This window comes from Prinia subflava, chromosome 19, assembly GCF_021018805.1.
Source record: "Prinia subflava isolate CZ2003 ecotype Zambia chromosome 19, Cam_Psub_1.2, whole genome shotgun sequence".
Taxonomy (NCBI): Eukaryota; Metazoa; Chordata; class Aves; order Passeriformes; family Cisticolidae; genus Prinia; species Prinia subflava.
Window position 1 is genome coordinate 1,439,825 of NC_086265.1, and position 16,051 is coordinate 1,455,875.

Consider the following 16,051-nt stretch of genomic DNA (forward strand, 5'->3'; position numbering starts at 1 on the left):
GACAATTTTGTCACGTTGGCCTTAATAGAAGCAAGGTCAGGTCTCTGATCATTTAAATGGAAGAGCAGAACTTCTACAGAAACACTTGACATTCTTCAAAAGAAACAGGAGGGCCACCATTATGACCAAAAAGACAAATTAAAGGAAAGATCAAAGTTAAATATTTACTCTAAGCACTACAATATTTGAAATCTGGAAGTGATCTTTCAGCAGTTTCTATTTGCATACTTTAATTAATCCAAAAATATTAAACTAATCTCACAAAGGAAAGGGTCAAAGTATTAATTAACTTGAGATGCATTGCTTTTGTGCAATTTAACAGTTCGACACAAAGCAAAACTCAGTTTTAATAAAAACTAAGTTACTGTGACAGGTATAATTTCATGGATTAGTGAAACCACATACAAGGCAATAAGTTTCAGTGTTCAGGCTATTTTTTTTTTTTGGTCCAACTTTAAAAATAGTTCTTCATTTTGATTTCAGTAACATCAGATGACCTTAATCTTCCTTTAACCTCAGAATTTCACTTTCAAACTGATGGCTTTCCACCTTGCTCCCAAGGGAACAGAGGTCACAGTCGTTAGAGGAAGGAACCTGATGAGGTTCACAGGGAGCACACCCTGCCCAGCCAGGCCCATCTGTTGCTTTTTTGGGACTACCTAAACACAGAGGGCAGACAGAATTAAGGGAATAAAAAGCAGTTCTGTTTATTGAAGGGCCTTCAGGTACATTTAGGGCAGATGAAGCCATGTGGTTTGACCCTTCCTTCCCTTTCTGACCCCACTGGCTGTGTCCCAAACTGCCCCTCCCTGGCAGGAGCTGAGAAAAGACCCTGTTCCCCTGTGCACACCCTCCTTCCCTCTGGACACCACCTGGAATAAACATCTTACTGCAGCTGAGGGTCAGAGCCTCTTCTGGGTCCTGTCCATGAAATATTCCTCAAAGCCTCTTCAGGCCTGAGCCAGCTTGGACCTCGGGAGGGGTTAAGAAGGAGGATTTCTTTGGGGCTCACCTGTCCGTGGCGCCGGGGTCGTTGTGCACGCAGGTGAGCGTGGCGGCGCTGCGGGCGCTGTCCGTCTCCTCCTGCACGCCCCACTGGTCAGCATCGCTCACCCTGATGTCCGAGATCCGCACGCCCGGGGCCGTCCTGATCCTGTGGGGACAGCAGGCACTGCCTCAGACACAGATAAACCCGGGGAGAGGAAAGGGAACGTCCCTCTCCCACCAATAACAGGTTGTAAGCACGAGTCGCTCTGCTTTAAACACATCAAACAATCCCTTTAAAGAGGTGAGGTATGAGTTTCATTCCATGCACAGCCACTCAACTTCAGCTTGAGCAACGTGCAGAGGATGAGAAGGGTTCCTGCCTCTGTGCACCAGGCTGATACCAATGAAACAGATGTGACGAAGCATAAGTTGATTTAATTTGCTGTGTCTGTCCTGCAGTTTAAGGTGGGGAATAAGAGCAATGTGGTATAAAAGACATCCTCCATGATATAAAATACATCCTCCTGCCTGCAAACCTTTGGGAGTAAAGTATCTTGTAATATTAGGGATGTTGGCATGGAAAAGAATGAGTTTCATTGCTCAAAGACCATAAATGCAGGAAGGAGAGAAAAGGAGTAAGTTATCCTAGACTGAGGGAGGAAAATAATTATCCCACTGCACCAGGATCTATCAAGCTGCTCCTGCTGAAAATAATATGATGCTGACATGGAAAACTTTGATTTCCTGAGCGTGGCTGGAGTCTGAGAGCAGCGTGGTAGCTGGTAAATGTCACTGTTTTTTGGCTTAAAAGAAATAAAACTTGCCAAAAATAAAAGTCCATGCTCCAGCGAGGCACAGCGTTAGGAACAGATTGCCAAGGAAGAGGAAACAAACTGCTTTTAATAGCAGGAACTTCATTTGTGCAGCTTGACTCCTGAAACAAGCCTGGGATTACAACACGAGTGCTGCAAATATGCCTGGAGAACAATTAGGCAGAGAGAAACTGCTGCAGCGCCACGCTCGCCATGACTGTGACTTAATTAATTAAAAGCAAAGCCAAGAGGGACCTTTTAGTTACATGGTGGAATGAAACAGCCCTGCTGGGACCCGGAGCGTTATTTAACCGTGAATTGTGAGGGGTTTGCCCCGTGCCTCGTGGCCAGTTGGTGCTCATGTCACACCATTAAAAACTTCCTTGGAGCTCTGGCTGGGTTCTTGTGCTCGGATCAAAGCGAGCTCACAGCTCCATGGGTGGGCTTTTCCTCTGAGAAGGAATTAATTCATCCTGCTTTTATGATATCCTTGTTTTTGCCTGTGAGGCTTTACTGACTTGATGGGTTAAATCCATGCCTGGCATAACCAATCAGATGAAAAATATTCTCTGTAATGGAATTTTACCTGATGTTTTTCTAATTGTCTCTTTCCTGCTTTTCCACAGGCTTTCATATCTCCAAACAGCATTCCTCAAAGCTGATGTGCCCCTTTCCCATCACCTCCTCTTTCCTTTTTCAGAGGGACATTCACTTATTCTGTAGTAATTACACTGGACCAAATAATTCCTGCAAGGCACCTGCATGGCTTCATTTCAGACTGGCTTGTTATTCACACGAGAGAGAATCAGGCCCTCAGCAATGGATTTGATATTTTCTTTCATTAGATGGAGTCAATCACTTGAAAAAAAAATCATTAGGGCCTGGAAAAAAAACCCCAAACCCTCAAACAAATCAAAGTATCACATTTTAAATTTTCTCCTTCCCAGCCAAAATTGCATATTTTAAGAAATTCACATTACTATTCTCTCAAGTTACCATATTTTTATTGAAAATGTGTCTGAAAACTTTCAATATGACTTTCCAGCCAGGTCAAATCCTGGTTAATCAAAGGTTAATTGCAGGACAGGAGATGCTGGGGCGACACACAGGCCAGGACAGTTGGATCTCCACGATTTCAGGATCCATCAGCCTTTTCCCATCTGCCAGGAGCTCGTTATGTCCTCCTACACAGCTTTTGCACTGCAAAGATATCTCCACTCTGCAGCAGCCACTCTTGTCTATTCTGAACCAAATCTGGGGATGAGGAGGATGAGGAGCTACAACGAGGATGAGGAGCTACAACGAGGATGAGGAGCTACAACGAGGATGAGGAGCTACAATGAGGATGAGGAGCTACAATGAGGATGAGGAGCTGTGAGGATGAGGAGCTACAGCGAGGATGAAGAGCTACAACAAGGATTTTAGGAGATACAGCAAGGATGAAGAGCCACAATGAGGATGAGGAACTACAATGAGGATGAGGAGCTACAATGAGGATGAGGAGCTACAATGAGGATGAGGAGCTGTGAGGATGAGGAGCTACAGTGAGGATGAAGAGCTACAACAAGGATTTTAGGAGATACAGCAAGGATGAAGAGCCACAATGAGGATGAGGAACTACAATGAGGATGAGGAGCTACAATGAGGATGAGGAGCTACAATGAGGATGAGGAGCTACAATGAGGATGAGGAGCTACAAGGAGGATGAGGAGCTACAATGAGGATGAGGAGCTACAAGGAGGATGAGGAGCTACAAGGAGGATGAGGAGGTACAATGAGGATGAGGAGCTACAAGGAGGATGAGGAGCTACAAGGAGGATGAGGAGCTACAAGGAGGATGAGGAGCCACAACAAGGATGAAGATCTACAGGGCAGCTCCTGCACGCCTGGGCAGGATCAGGACCCCTGAAGCTCCTGCTGAAGCTGCTCCCCTTCCCCTCCACTGGCTGTCCCCACAGAGAGCACAGGCTGCTCCCCCTCTGTCTCCCAGCCTCTTCCACAGACCCTGCACCCCGAAACACCGACCTGGCCCAGCCCTCAGCCAGGAGTTTTGCTGTCCACCCTCCTGTGTCTGAGCACTGCACCAGGTGGTTTTTGCCACCAGGTGAGCTCTGCTGCTGCCCCCAGCTTGGCCTCCCCTTCAGGTGACCCTTGCCAGCAGATCCTGTGGTTTCTGGCTGTGCCTGCCCTTCCCCTGCCTCGCTGGGTGAGCAGCAAGTGAGCAGCACCCGCTGCTCCCCAGCCACGACTTCCAAAAGCGTCTCAGGATGCTGCATTTTAGGAAAAATTCCAGTCTAATCCCTTGCCTTGCATCTGCTCTGGTGGGCTGAGACAAGATGTCATTTTGCATTTTTGGATATCAGTAGAGCCAGGAAGGTTGAAAGAAGGAAGAAACCACGTTCAGCTTCTCACTTAGGAAAAGTCAAGAAATTCAAATGAAAGCAGCCTACAGATGGGAGGTTTGAGAATACTGTTCCTCAGATAAGTGATTCACATCTTTAAATCAGCCCCCAAACTCCACAGGCACAGAAATTAGAGTAAGTGTTGGGGACCAAGGCTTTGAAAAAGAGTAAGAAATTCCCCCCAGGGCTGACAGGAGCTGGAGAAAGGCTGGTGAATGGCACGTGTGTGGGCCCCTCTCTGTGCCAGCCTTCAATTAGAAGCTTGGGTGGATCATTTCATTTTCTTATACCTCCCCACAGATAAAATACTGGAAAGTGTTGCTCTTCCAACTCAAAGGGAGCTGTAAGGATAAATGGAATAGCCTGAAAAAGATCTGATGTCCTTTAAATTTGCCAGCTGACATAAATTCTGTCATCTCTGTGCATGAAACCATGCAAAGGAGTTGCTGAAGTATTTCACAGAACCCCACTAAGAGGCTTCATTACTTTTTTAATAAAGGTAATTATGAAGTGAGAGGGGCAAAAAAATGAAAAAAAAGGAACAACACATGACAGCCAGTTGGAAATTTGGCAAAACCAACGTTTCTTGCCCATGAAATGCTTTCTGAAAAGCAGAACTGTCAGATGGAAAGTGTCCTGTTAAAAGCCCACCTTTAACACATTGCAGCATCCACGGCATTTGCAGTTAGCAGGATGTGAGACAGGGGTGCTGAGGGAGAAATGACCCCACAACGGGGCTGTTTATTCAGGATATCTCTGCCTTAGGGGTGAGGGAAGCCCCTCAGAAATGTGACCCCTCCAGCCCTGCCTGTCCCTGTGTGATCTGCAGGGGCTGCAGATGGGGAGAAGAACCCAAACTGCTGCAGAGCGAGTGCAGCCCCTCCTGCAGCTCCGAAGCCACAACCAGGAGCTGCCTGCAGTGTGGATTTTGGAACTCCTTGGGCAGCCCTGCTGGGAGTTCCCCTGAACCATGTGTGTCCCATTCACTGAGGAATGCACAGACCCAGAGCCGGGGACTGGATGGAGCAGCATCCCCAGCCCTCCTTGAAAAGGCAATCCCAGCCCCAAGAGTATTTAAACCCGTGAACTGAGCCAAATTAAACCTCTTCTGTCACAACACGAGGAAAGGAGGGACCAGAAATGGCCAGGGCTGGGAGGAAACCTCAGCGCTGCAGGAGGGATTTAAGCACCGAGCACTTGGTGGGGAATTCCACGGGCTCTCAGTCAATTAAGTGCAAAATCTGAAAGGTAAATCCTTGCTTGTCACACACCCGATCCTGGCAGAGGCAACTGGGAGCTAAAGTCTTGGCAAAAGGAACTTTAAAATAGAACCAGAAGGAAAAGATATTTGGGAAATAAAACAGAGATGTGCTCACAGCAGATGGGAAATGCTCAAAGTGATGAGAAAAACGAAAAAATGACTTTTTCAGAGCTATTTTAGAAAGCCCCTTATCCCCTCCCCACTCCGTTATGGGGGAAAGCATGATCTGAGCTAAATTCACTCTCAATGACGTACTAATAAAAACAGTTATGATAAATTTCATTTGTAACTTCCAACCATTTCTGCAGTCAGCCCTTCCACACGCATTTTTAGCCCAATTAAAAATAAAGACATTATCCTTTCCCTACAGGAAATCCAAGCCAGTTTAGTCAACTTGCCCAAAATGATGCTGTCTGCAGAGGCAGAATGAGGGTTGATCCACCCCTCCCCATCCTTCAGACCAAACCAGAGCAGAGCTGAGTAATTCCAAGCCCTCACAGAGCATTTAACATGTTTGAAGAATTGCACAAACAGCGAGCAATTAGTTCTGAACAAGGTCCCTGGGGAGTTTCTGGTTAAAATACATGTGTTTTAGGCTACGTTAAACCAAGCATTAGAAATTAAAATCTTCACTGAACTCAGACATAACCTCTGGGGGCTTCTGGCTGTGGTGAGATGGGCAGAGCTTCAAAAAGGAAGGGATGCAGGGATTCCTGCAGAGGTGCAGGAAGGAGAGGGAGCTGGCTGGGAGGCAGAGCAGGTCTGTGATTCACAGTCCCACATCCAGTGCACTCTGTGGCGTTTGGGAGGGAGGCACAGACAGCCAGGAGTTCATCCCTGAGGGTGTGAACGCAAAACCTCTTGGGAATGCAGTCAGAGCAGAGGAGCTCCCCCACGAGAGGCACCATCACTCTGTGTCCTCCTGAGCCTCCTGGCCAGAATTCTTCATGGGCAATCCAGAAATACGAGCAAAATGAGGTGATGTGAAGTCACCCAGAAAAACACATGGCAGAACAGGAATTAGAGCCAGAGCTGCCAAGGAATATTTTGGTATCTTCACCCTGCTGCAGCCCCACTGATAAGAGCCAGCCGTGGAAGGGCAGTCCCTGGCAATGTCCTGTCTGGGCTTGGAGTGTGTGATCAGGAATCCTTGCCCTGCCTCACCTCTCACAGAATTTACAACGGCTCGAGGGATCAGAAATCTTCACAAGCTCAGCAAGTGTTTATTTTTCAAAATATTTCCCCAAGAACTTCAGCTCTTTGTTATTTTATTTTTTTAAAAGACCTGTCACAGATTTATGTTCAAATTACTTCCCCGTCAAATTCTCCCTTAAATAGCAGCTCTGGGCCAGCTGTGTTTGCTTCCACAATTCCATATTAATGTCACTATAGGCAAAGTTATTTTTCCAAGCATGTAAAATACCCTTCAAAATACACAAAGATCCTGTAAAGACCCGAGCCCTCTCCAAAGAGGTCACAAGAGTAGAAACACAAGGAATATTCTGCTTTATAGCAGAGTAAAACGAGCAGCCTACACAGCCCCGTGGAGAGTGGAACTCGATGGCGAGCAGATGGCAATTTGGAAACAGCAACTGTGAGGCACCAAACTAAAGAAACCCCAGGTAAAAGGGCTGGACTGGAGGTACCAGCAGGCAAAAAGCTCAACTGAAAAAGCCGGTGCCAATAGGTGTTGCCAGCGAAACAATGGTGGGACAAAGCCCCCAGGTTTGCCCTTGGGGTTAAAAGCAGTGAAACACTCAGAGAAAGGCAGCAGCTTCCAAAGTCAGCTGGAGCTTCACTCAATATTTGACCTCTGAATTCCGTCCATGCTAAGAACTGCTCCAGGGACTGACCCCACAGAGCACAATTGGCTCAAACGTGTTTCCAGACCAGCCTGGCTGTGCTGTGCTCTGCCTGCCTTGGCCCATTTACCCCAAACCCCCTCCCCACTGCAGGGTCAGAGCTGCCCCCCAGCCCCTCCTGTGCCTGCTCAGCTCAGCACCCTCCCCCTGGACACCCACCAGGAAATTGCCTTTCCCTCCCTCTCTCACTTCCTCCCTGCACCAGTTATTTTTAAATAACCTTTTGTAGCTGCCTGCTTAACCCTGCCAAGCTTGGGGGCTGCAGCTCCTCTGAGAGCAGCCTTTGGTGTCAGGAGAGCTCCATCCAAAAAACACCCAGGGAGGAGAAGCTCTGGGTAGACAAAACAGGTTCAGGGACCAGCACGGTGCAAGACAGGAGCAAATCTGCTCAACAGAAGTGGTGGCTGACAGGAAAAAAGCCCAGTGACTCAGAGAGCAGCAAACCCTTTGAAATCATGCAGGGGATCAATGCTGAAGATTTAGAATGATAAAATTTACCACTCTTCTACCCAAAAAGGTGAAGCTGTCAACCTTTCTTTATTTCTTTTTTTCAGCCCATCAAATGTTTCAAATTATGTAAAACATCGAGCTCACTAGCATATTGGATTTTGAATAATGAAAAGAGTAAACAGGATTTTAATTTGGATTCTGACAGTAAGGTGCTTTCCATGTGATAAATTAACTATTAGGGAAGACAAATTAACACAACCACCCCTTGAGTATGATGGCTTATGATTTTGAGGAAGCTTTTACAGAAGCATGATAAAAATAAGGCAGGATGAAAAACAGGATATGATGATGGAGGGAGTATTTTACCAAAAATTCTTCCTCCTTCTTTTCATCAAACTGTGCATATAACTCCTCTTTAAAAAGATGCTGCAGCTTCTCTCAAGAGCCCCCCATCTTTCCTAGGAATGTCTCAATATTTTAGGAGAGTTCCTCAGCTGCTCTAGATGACCAGACTGATGAATTTTAAAGTGCTTGTTTAACACTGAGATGTTAAATTTGACATCTGTGAAGCAAGGTCAGAAGAAGAGGTGTCACCCCTCCTTAGGATTTTTTTGAAAGGGAAGGTGTCTGAGAAACATTTTCTAGGCATAAGACTATGCTCATAAAATCAGCCAAGAGGATGTGATCAACTTCAAAGCAGCCAAGCACCATGTTACATTTCCATATCCAAAGAAAAACTCCCAAGTTTTGTCATTTTTTTAAAGGAGAGAAGACATTTTAAGATTTCATCTTCACATTTCAGCAGAAACTCCATTTTTCAATCTGCTCTGTCTCTCTCTCTCTCAGGTAAGCAAATACAGCTTGGAAAAACAGCAGAAAGGCATCCTAAATTGGCTTGAAATTAAAGCTATTAATTTTTATTCTTATTTATTCCTGTCACAAACCAGACCTGTTTTATATGGATTTCCAACACTGCTATGGAAACCTGAGAGGTTCTGAAGCCTTTATGTAAGGCGAGATGAAAACGCCGTCTCCCACAGTGAGCACCGTTTCCTTTGAAATGTGTCAACACTGGAATCCTGTCCCTCTGGAGAAAAAGGGTTGCCAGGCACTGAGACAGGAGACATCAGGTCCAAATCTATTGACTCAAGACATGCTATTAACCATTTACCTCTCTGGGAAACCTCAAATTAAGGATGTTTACTCACCTTTGCTTGGAAATTCATGCAAGGAGAAAAAAAAATCTCTACTATTTCTATGGAGACACCGTGCACTTGTATACCTAAAAATTGCACAGATACTGAATTTCAATATATTCCTGTAATTTTCCAGCAATACTTCAAACTGCAAGTCAAAAAGTTCTGTAACAATTGGCATTTTCTTACTAAAACTAAAAGTCACAACTTATTGGAGTCCACCTGAAAACATTCTTGTACCTCTGAAATACAAATTTAATCCAAATATAAGCAAGTGTGGGTCTAGGTTGTGCTGAAGGCTCCTAAATTCCAGCAAACTCGTGGCAGCAGTGGGACAGGGCTGATGTTTGGGTTGCCAGCCCTGGCATCCCACTAGCCCAGCCCCAGAGAATCCTGCCACACCAGCACCTCCAGGAAGGGGAGCAGATCCTCTCTGCTTTGCCTGCCTGGAGGGCAGGAAAAATCGCCCAGAATTTGCAAATAAATACCCAATTCCTTGAACTCATTGGACACTTTACACATTCAAAGTATCCAATAAACACGAATTAACCGTTCCTAGCATTAATCAGAAGGAGACAGGTCTTTTTCCAAGCCTAAATGATCCTTGTGCCACTGAGCAGCTCCCAACATCCCTTTCCTTGGTGTGCACCAGCAGCTGGAAGGCTCCCCTGAAAGGAGAGAGAGATTTCCCTTATCCAGGGCCTCGGTGGAGTTAATTGAGCTGCGATGTGTGGATTGTTATTCCAAGAGCTGGGAGTGCCCTCAGACATCTCCAGGACTGAACTCGGCGCCCTCTTCCCTCCAACACAACAATTTGTGCTAAACCTTCTCTGCAGAGAGGAGAGGTGAAAAGCTGGAGTGGTTTTCTGTAACACATCTACAGAACAAAAATCAAAGCCCCTTCAGCCTCTTCAACCTTTCTCTGAAAGATCTAAAACGTTCAGACCGTGTCCTTTACCTTGAAACCAATGCAATGCTCTAAGAAATGAAACTCTCCCTTAAAACCTACAAGTTTTAAGGGAGAATATGCATTTACCAGCCTGAAGGAGTTCAAAGAATTTGAACTTGGGGTTCTTGCAGTCGTGGAGAAACACAGCTTTGGAAACAGTCAGGAAAAAATCAAAGCAAGGCAAAAGTTTCCTCCTGCAAAGACAAAGCTACTTAGAGGTGTCTTTTTATTGAAAGGTTCCTTCCAGAAATCAGCACTGCAGCCTGAATAGAGTTCAGGCCTCCTGGGAGACAAAGAATTGTTGTAAAAGGGTCATTTTTTCTGCCTCTACAAATAAAATACAAGCTCTGAAGGTCACAGATTCTGGAAGCACCTAAACAACAACAAAATAAAAACTATCCATCCCTCTCCCTGCAAAAGCAGATAACGAGCTCCATGGCATTGTCCTGGTCACCCCTGGACCAGGGTTTACAGCATTTCAAATACTCCATCACTGCGGCTGAATTTGCTCATCACCCTGGAGTCTCAGACATTTCCTTTTAGAAGTTTAATAAATACAATAATATATTATTCCAACTAACTCTCTTGTACCAGACATCAGCATATATGACTTAGGGCCAAAAGAACCTTCCTGGGTTGCTTCAAGCTGCACCAGAACATAAAAATAAACTAAAAATGGTCATTAAAAAGCAGATCTTTGAAAACCATCGACACTTCTGATTCCGCTGAACTCGTCCCAACCCTTGGCACACCCAGCAATGGTTTAACAGCGTGGAGTGATCTTTAAGGGATCTTTCCTGCGTTATCCCAGCCTTGCTCAGCACTCTGAATACAAAAGCAGCCCAGAACAGGTTGCTACCAGCACCTCCAGCCAGGCTGTGGCAAGGAGACACTGACCTGAGCACGAGGGATGGAGTTAGAGGGAAGTGAAAACAAAAAACAAAACAACACAGCCATGAAAATCCTCCCAGAATTAAGAAGGCCACAAGAACTTTGCCTGCACTAGTAGCTGTTGTTTTTATTGGAGTATTTTATGGGGTTTTATGTTGTTTAATCGAAGAAAGAAAATGGATGCCATAAAATATGCAGAGCTAACTGGGGCTGCAGAGTACATTGCTGAATATTGCTAGTAATGCCATTTCCCCTTCACTGTCAAAAAATAAAAATATCCTTCTTTATATCCCTGTCACATGGAACAGCAGTCCTCTCACGCTTGCCAATCAATCATCCTGGAGTGCACCTTTACCTTGAGCAGTGTGTGCTAGGACGGTGAATAAGGAAACCTTAGGAAATAATCTCCCTTTCCACAAGATAGAATTCAATTTCCAGCATAGCTCAGGCCAGTACTTTTCTTGAAAAGGTGGCACCATATATTACAGCAGGAAAGCATTTTTCTGCCGGTAGTGAAAACTTTAGTGAGCATTATGATTATGTGGTTTGTACTCCAGGCACCAATGACCACGGAGCAGGCTAATAACGAGCCAGTCCTGATGAGAACAGCCCTCCAGCTGGGATAAAACATCAAAGACTTTTTTCACCCTTTTTTTTTTTTCTTCCATTCTCCTTTCTTCACTATTAGATTTTTTTTCCCTAACCTGCAGAAAATTTTCCAAGATCCTCCTCAGGAGTCAGCACTTCCCTCTGGTATCCCCAGCCAGCCCTTTGGTCACGGTGCCAACAGATTTCATCTCAGGCAGCCCAGTTTGCTTTCTTCAGGTGGTGCCTCTCAGGAGCTTCCTGAACACTCTCTGCAGGTAGGCTGAGCCTTCACCAGTGACTCTTTGGATCCCCCTTTGGAACTCTGCAGTTTTGGCCAGGATTTTGCAAGTCCCAAGCTCTGTATTTTGTCTGAGCCCAGCTGTGCAGCAGGGGCTGGCCGGATCCAAAATCCACGGCAGTAAAGCGCAGGGAAAGCCCCACCAAGGGACGGTGCCAAACCCTGTCTGCCTGGATTTGCCTGCAATGTTTCAGCTATGAAGATGAGCAGACAGTTTTTTGCCTCTGGATGCCCTGAAGCTCCAAGTCCCAGCTTTTGCTCTTCAGATCTGGCCAAAATATCATTCTGCAAGCTGACGCCTGACAGACAGAGCCCAGCAGCCCCAGAGCCAAAGATGGGCAAAGAGTTCGGGAGGATTCAGCCCTCCAAATTGTGTTGCTCACAGTGCTGCCACAGCTTAGAAAGCTTATCCAGCCTTGCAAAGCTGTCAGGAAAATTTACCAGCCACCACACGAAAATTACTTGCCATTTACCAGAGTGATTGATGGTAATGCAGGAAACTAATGGCATTTTACTTGCCTGTCGAAAGAAATTACTCACCCTGGACCAGCAGGATTGGGGAAGGATTCTTAAATCCTTACAGCGATTTTTAAATTAAACTCTAGTGTTCATAGGGCTGAAGATCAGTCACAGACAGCAGCTGGCTTCAGGATGGATTCCAGCATGATCTAGCACGGACAGACAGGTCTGGCACAGCAGTGGCAGGGTGACAGGCAGCTGCACACTGTGCTTCTGACTTCTTACATTTGCAGATTTCAGGAGGCCAAATCCATTTCCAGATCACTAATCTCGAACAAAGACCTAAGTTCTGGCACCTCAGTTGGGGACATGACTGGACAAAGAGGCCAGAACCAAAAACTGGAGGCTTCAGTGGCAGAGGAACATGCTCCCATTTCTTCTCTGTGTTCAGGAGAGTATTTCAGGATTAGGGATTCATTCGCTTCCTGAATCAGTAGAGGGATGGGACCATTCCCTCTGTAGCTTTCCCATTCCTTCCTAACACCACTCTAAAACCTCCTTTATATTTTTAGCATTTTTCCTTCACCATCGCAGCTGCTGCCACCAGGATTTCTCTGTTTGGGTTTCACCTGCAGAACCGGCACTCCCCGGGAAGGAGAGCACATCCTCCACCACTGCTCAGCCACAACATCCTTGTCAAATGAGCTGCTTCTCTAGTTTGGAGGAAAGCAGCATTTATTCAGGAGATTGCCAAGGGGGAAGGACTAAGAAAAGGTCCTTGAGCAGCAGCTGATTCTTACCAGCAGCAGCACAGGCGGCTCCAACACCCTGGAGAACTTGTGCAAGACAAAAAGCAAAGTAAAGCCCAACTTGTGAGGATATGAACCAGCCACTCTCACAGCTCTGATTTTGGACAGCCTGTTTTCCTGACCAGTCTTTACAATTCAAACTTCTCCCACATCCTCAGACACCAGGTGAAAAACCATCTCTGCCAAAGGTCACAGTCAAAAAAGGGGGAGGAGGAACAATTCATGTTTTGTGAAGACTACACAGGCCTGGGTGCTAGATACCAAGAAGATACTCTTAAATTTTCAGCATGTCCAAGAAAACACTGAGTTTGCAATAACACTCCAAAGCCAGGCTTTCCCACTGAGGGGGATTCTGTGCCCACTGTGGGGGACAGCATCAGCTACCTCAAAATGTAGCCACAATCCATTATAACACATTCAGTGATTTTCAGAGAAATGCACTCACAGTGAGACACTGTATCCAGCTGAGCATTAAGCACTTCCCTTTCCTGTTCTGCTTTCCCAATTCTACCAGTCCCTAACCCTGTTAGTCATGAATTCTTGATTAATGAGCCTTGTTTGGAGGATGTGAATACCGAAATTGCTCTGATATACAGGCTCTAACCACAGAAAGACAATCCAATTTAGCGAGGGAATCTGCTGTGCTTAGGGGCGATTCCAAACCTTCAATAAAGGAAATCAGCTGTTAAGTCGTGCTAACAAGGGCAGCACGCTGTGCTCTCAGCTCCCTGGTGCCTGTGATGGCCTCACAGCTTGGAATCTGGGGGCAAAAATCCTCCTCACGTGTTAAGGATGTTTAACATCTTCTTGTAAATCTGGGGCTGCTCAAAAATCTGGTGCCAGCGTGGTTTTACACCATAACCCTTAACTGCGAGGAACACCAACACACACACATCTCCTGAGCTTGTACAGCAAGGACCAACAACCCAGGGCTAAACTAATTATGGCTTGTTCTGCTTGAGCAGGAAAACAGCAGCTGCTCCTCTGCTGCTGCAAGGGGACGTGTAAAACATGTGCCTGGTGGCGCTCCCTCCCCGTGCCTGCCAGGGATGAGCTGTCTCTGGGGAATCTTCCACTGCCAGGGTGTCCAGAGGAGCAGATTCCCTCCACAGCTGGGGACATGGGGACAGCAGGACAGCTCTGCTCTCCAGGCCTGAGAGCAGGGCTAGGCAAGGCCCTCAGCATGACTCTGACATAAAAATGTATTTCTCAGGACATGAAAAATCTGATACGGCGGCACAAAACAAAAGGATAGTATTGCTCATTAAATAATATCATTCATCACGTGCCCAGGAATATTCATACCAGTTTGGGGGTTGGAGGGGGGGACGTTAATTACACTTGAAATGGTTTATAAAATGCACCAAGATGGAAGGAATGTTCCTCATTTTACAGCAGAAGGAGAACTCACTTTCAGAGGTGTTCCAGGAGCTCAGTCCTAGGGACCAGGGGATTCATTCCTGAAGACAAGCCCATTTCCCCCTGAGCTCCTCCCCAGCTCTGCTCAGAAAATGACCTTTTCTGATCTTAAAACATCTTGAAAGAGACAGAAAGATTAGTTATGCTCCTCCTCCCTACTTCATCTTCACGGAACAGCTGAGTGGTTTCTACAGCTGCCAAACCTTTGTGTCCACAGTCCTTTTGATTGCAGCGCTGAGATATTCAAAGACCCATTAAACCAAAGGGGAAGACCCATTCACTGAGACTTCATATGGAAAGGAGGTGGGGGGAGGCTTAAAATTCTCTTCTACTTAACTTAGAGACAGCTGCAAAGATTTATTCATAAATCGAGCTCTCCCCTTTCAAAAAGTCACCTGTTCTCGGGGTGCTCTGCACACAGGAGATGCTGTTGGGAGTAAAAGGTTGAGAAATGCAGCCTGATCCAACGATTCTGCTCATTCCAGATCCATGGGATGAAGAAGCAAAAGCAAAGCAACCTGCCCTGTGTTTTCACGGACACAATTTTGCACCTACAAATCACAATTGTTTTCCAGTTGCAAGGTTAACACCGAGCTGGAGCTCACCTTCCAGAGCAGTTTCCTGCATGGGGGGTGTTTGTCAGTTCCTGATTGTGGTTGTAATTTTTTCCTCCAGCAATTCTTGTCACAGTATCAGACCTTATCCTAGAGTCAAGAGCTGAGGCATTAAGGGACAGTGTCCTCCCAACAAGTAATTGCTGATACAAAGCCTTATTCTCAATTACCAGTGTCAGTAACCTGTGGATGTTAAAAGTGAAGACAGTGTGTTACTGGGCTGAGATTGCCTTCTGAGCTGATATCTGGGCTATAAATGATCTGATTTGCTGAGGAGGAGCTCAAATTACAGAGGCACCGTTCAAAAAATCACTAAATATAAAGCTGACATCTTCTGATTTTCAGAGGCGCTGAGAGCGCTCCGTTCCCTCCTGGTGGTGTTGCCTTCCCGACTCCAATCCTCACTGTCAAGACATCATCCTCAATTAACTTCAGGCACAACTATTCTCAGTTTTAACACTCTGCCCACCAGACTAGCAGTGGGTTTCAAAAGCGGGTCTGCAAGCTGTAACCTCAAGCTCAGCTATCAGAAATACCAACATTATCCATCTTTTCTACTTTTTGGAACAGTGAAACCTCAGAAGTATCATTATATTGAAGTTTTGCCTTAGTCCTGGGAACATTTTATCTTATTTTCACTTGGGGAACCCCTTTCTTTACTGAATATTCCTGCAGTTAAGATCTCTCTGGAGCTTTCTGTGAAATTAAGCAGGCAATGTCATACACATGGTGCTGCAAAGACTAAATCTAGATATTAAACAAAGCCAGGGTTTAATTTCCCTGCATGCAGCACGCAGCAGGTGAGAGGGGGAAAGGCTCGATTTGGAGAATGTAATAAGCAGTCACAGGTGAACATAAAATATAAATGCAAAATGCATTCCTTCATATTTATTGCATTTTTTACATCTAAATCAGGCAGATTTCATTCCACAGATTGAGACTGATCTGAAGTAATTTAGTGGGAGGCTGGTAGTTGAAACACATAATCACATTTCTAGAACAATGTAATTACATTGAATTTAATGTGATTTCCTGCCACAGGTTTAAAAGTGCA

The 16,051-nt window shown here is 45.7% G+C and overlaps 1 protein-coding gene across 1 annotated transcript in view; it reads right to left on the reverse strand.

Annotated features, from left to right (window-relative positions):
• TMEM132B (transmembrane protein 132B) overlaps positions 1-16,051 on the reverse strand; it is a 209,535-nt gene that overhangs the window by 113,467 nt on the left and 80,017 nt on the right. Inside the window, exon 3 of the mRNA XM_063416041.1 lies at positions 1,013-1,153. Coding sequence (XP_063272111.1) covers positions 1,013-1,153 — 141 coding nt within the window. The remainder of the gene's footprint in view (positions 1-1,012; positions 1,154-16,051) is intronic.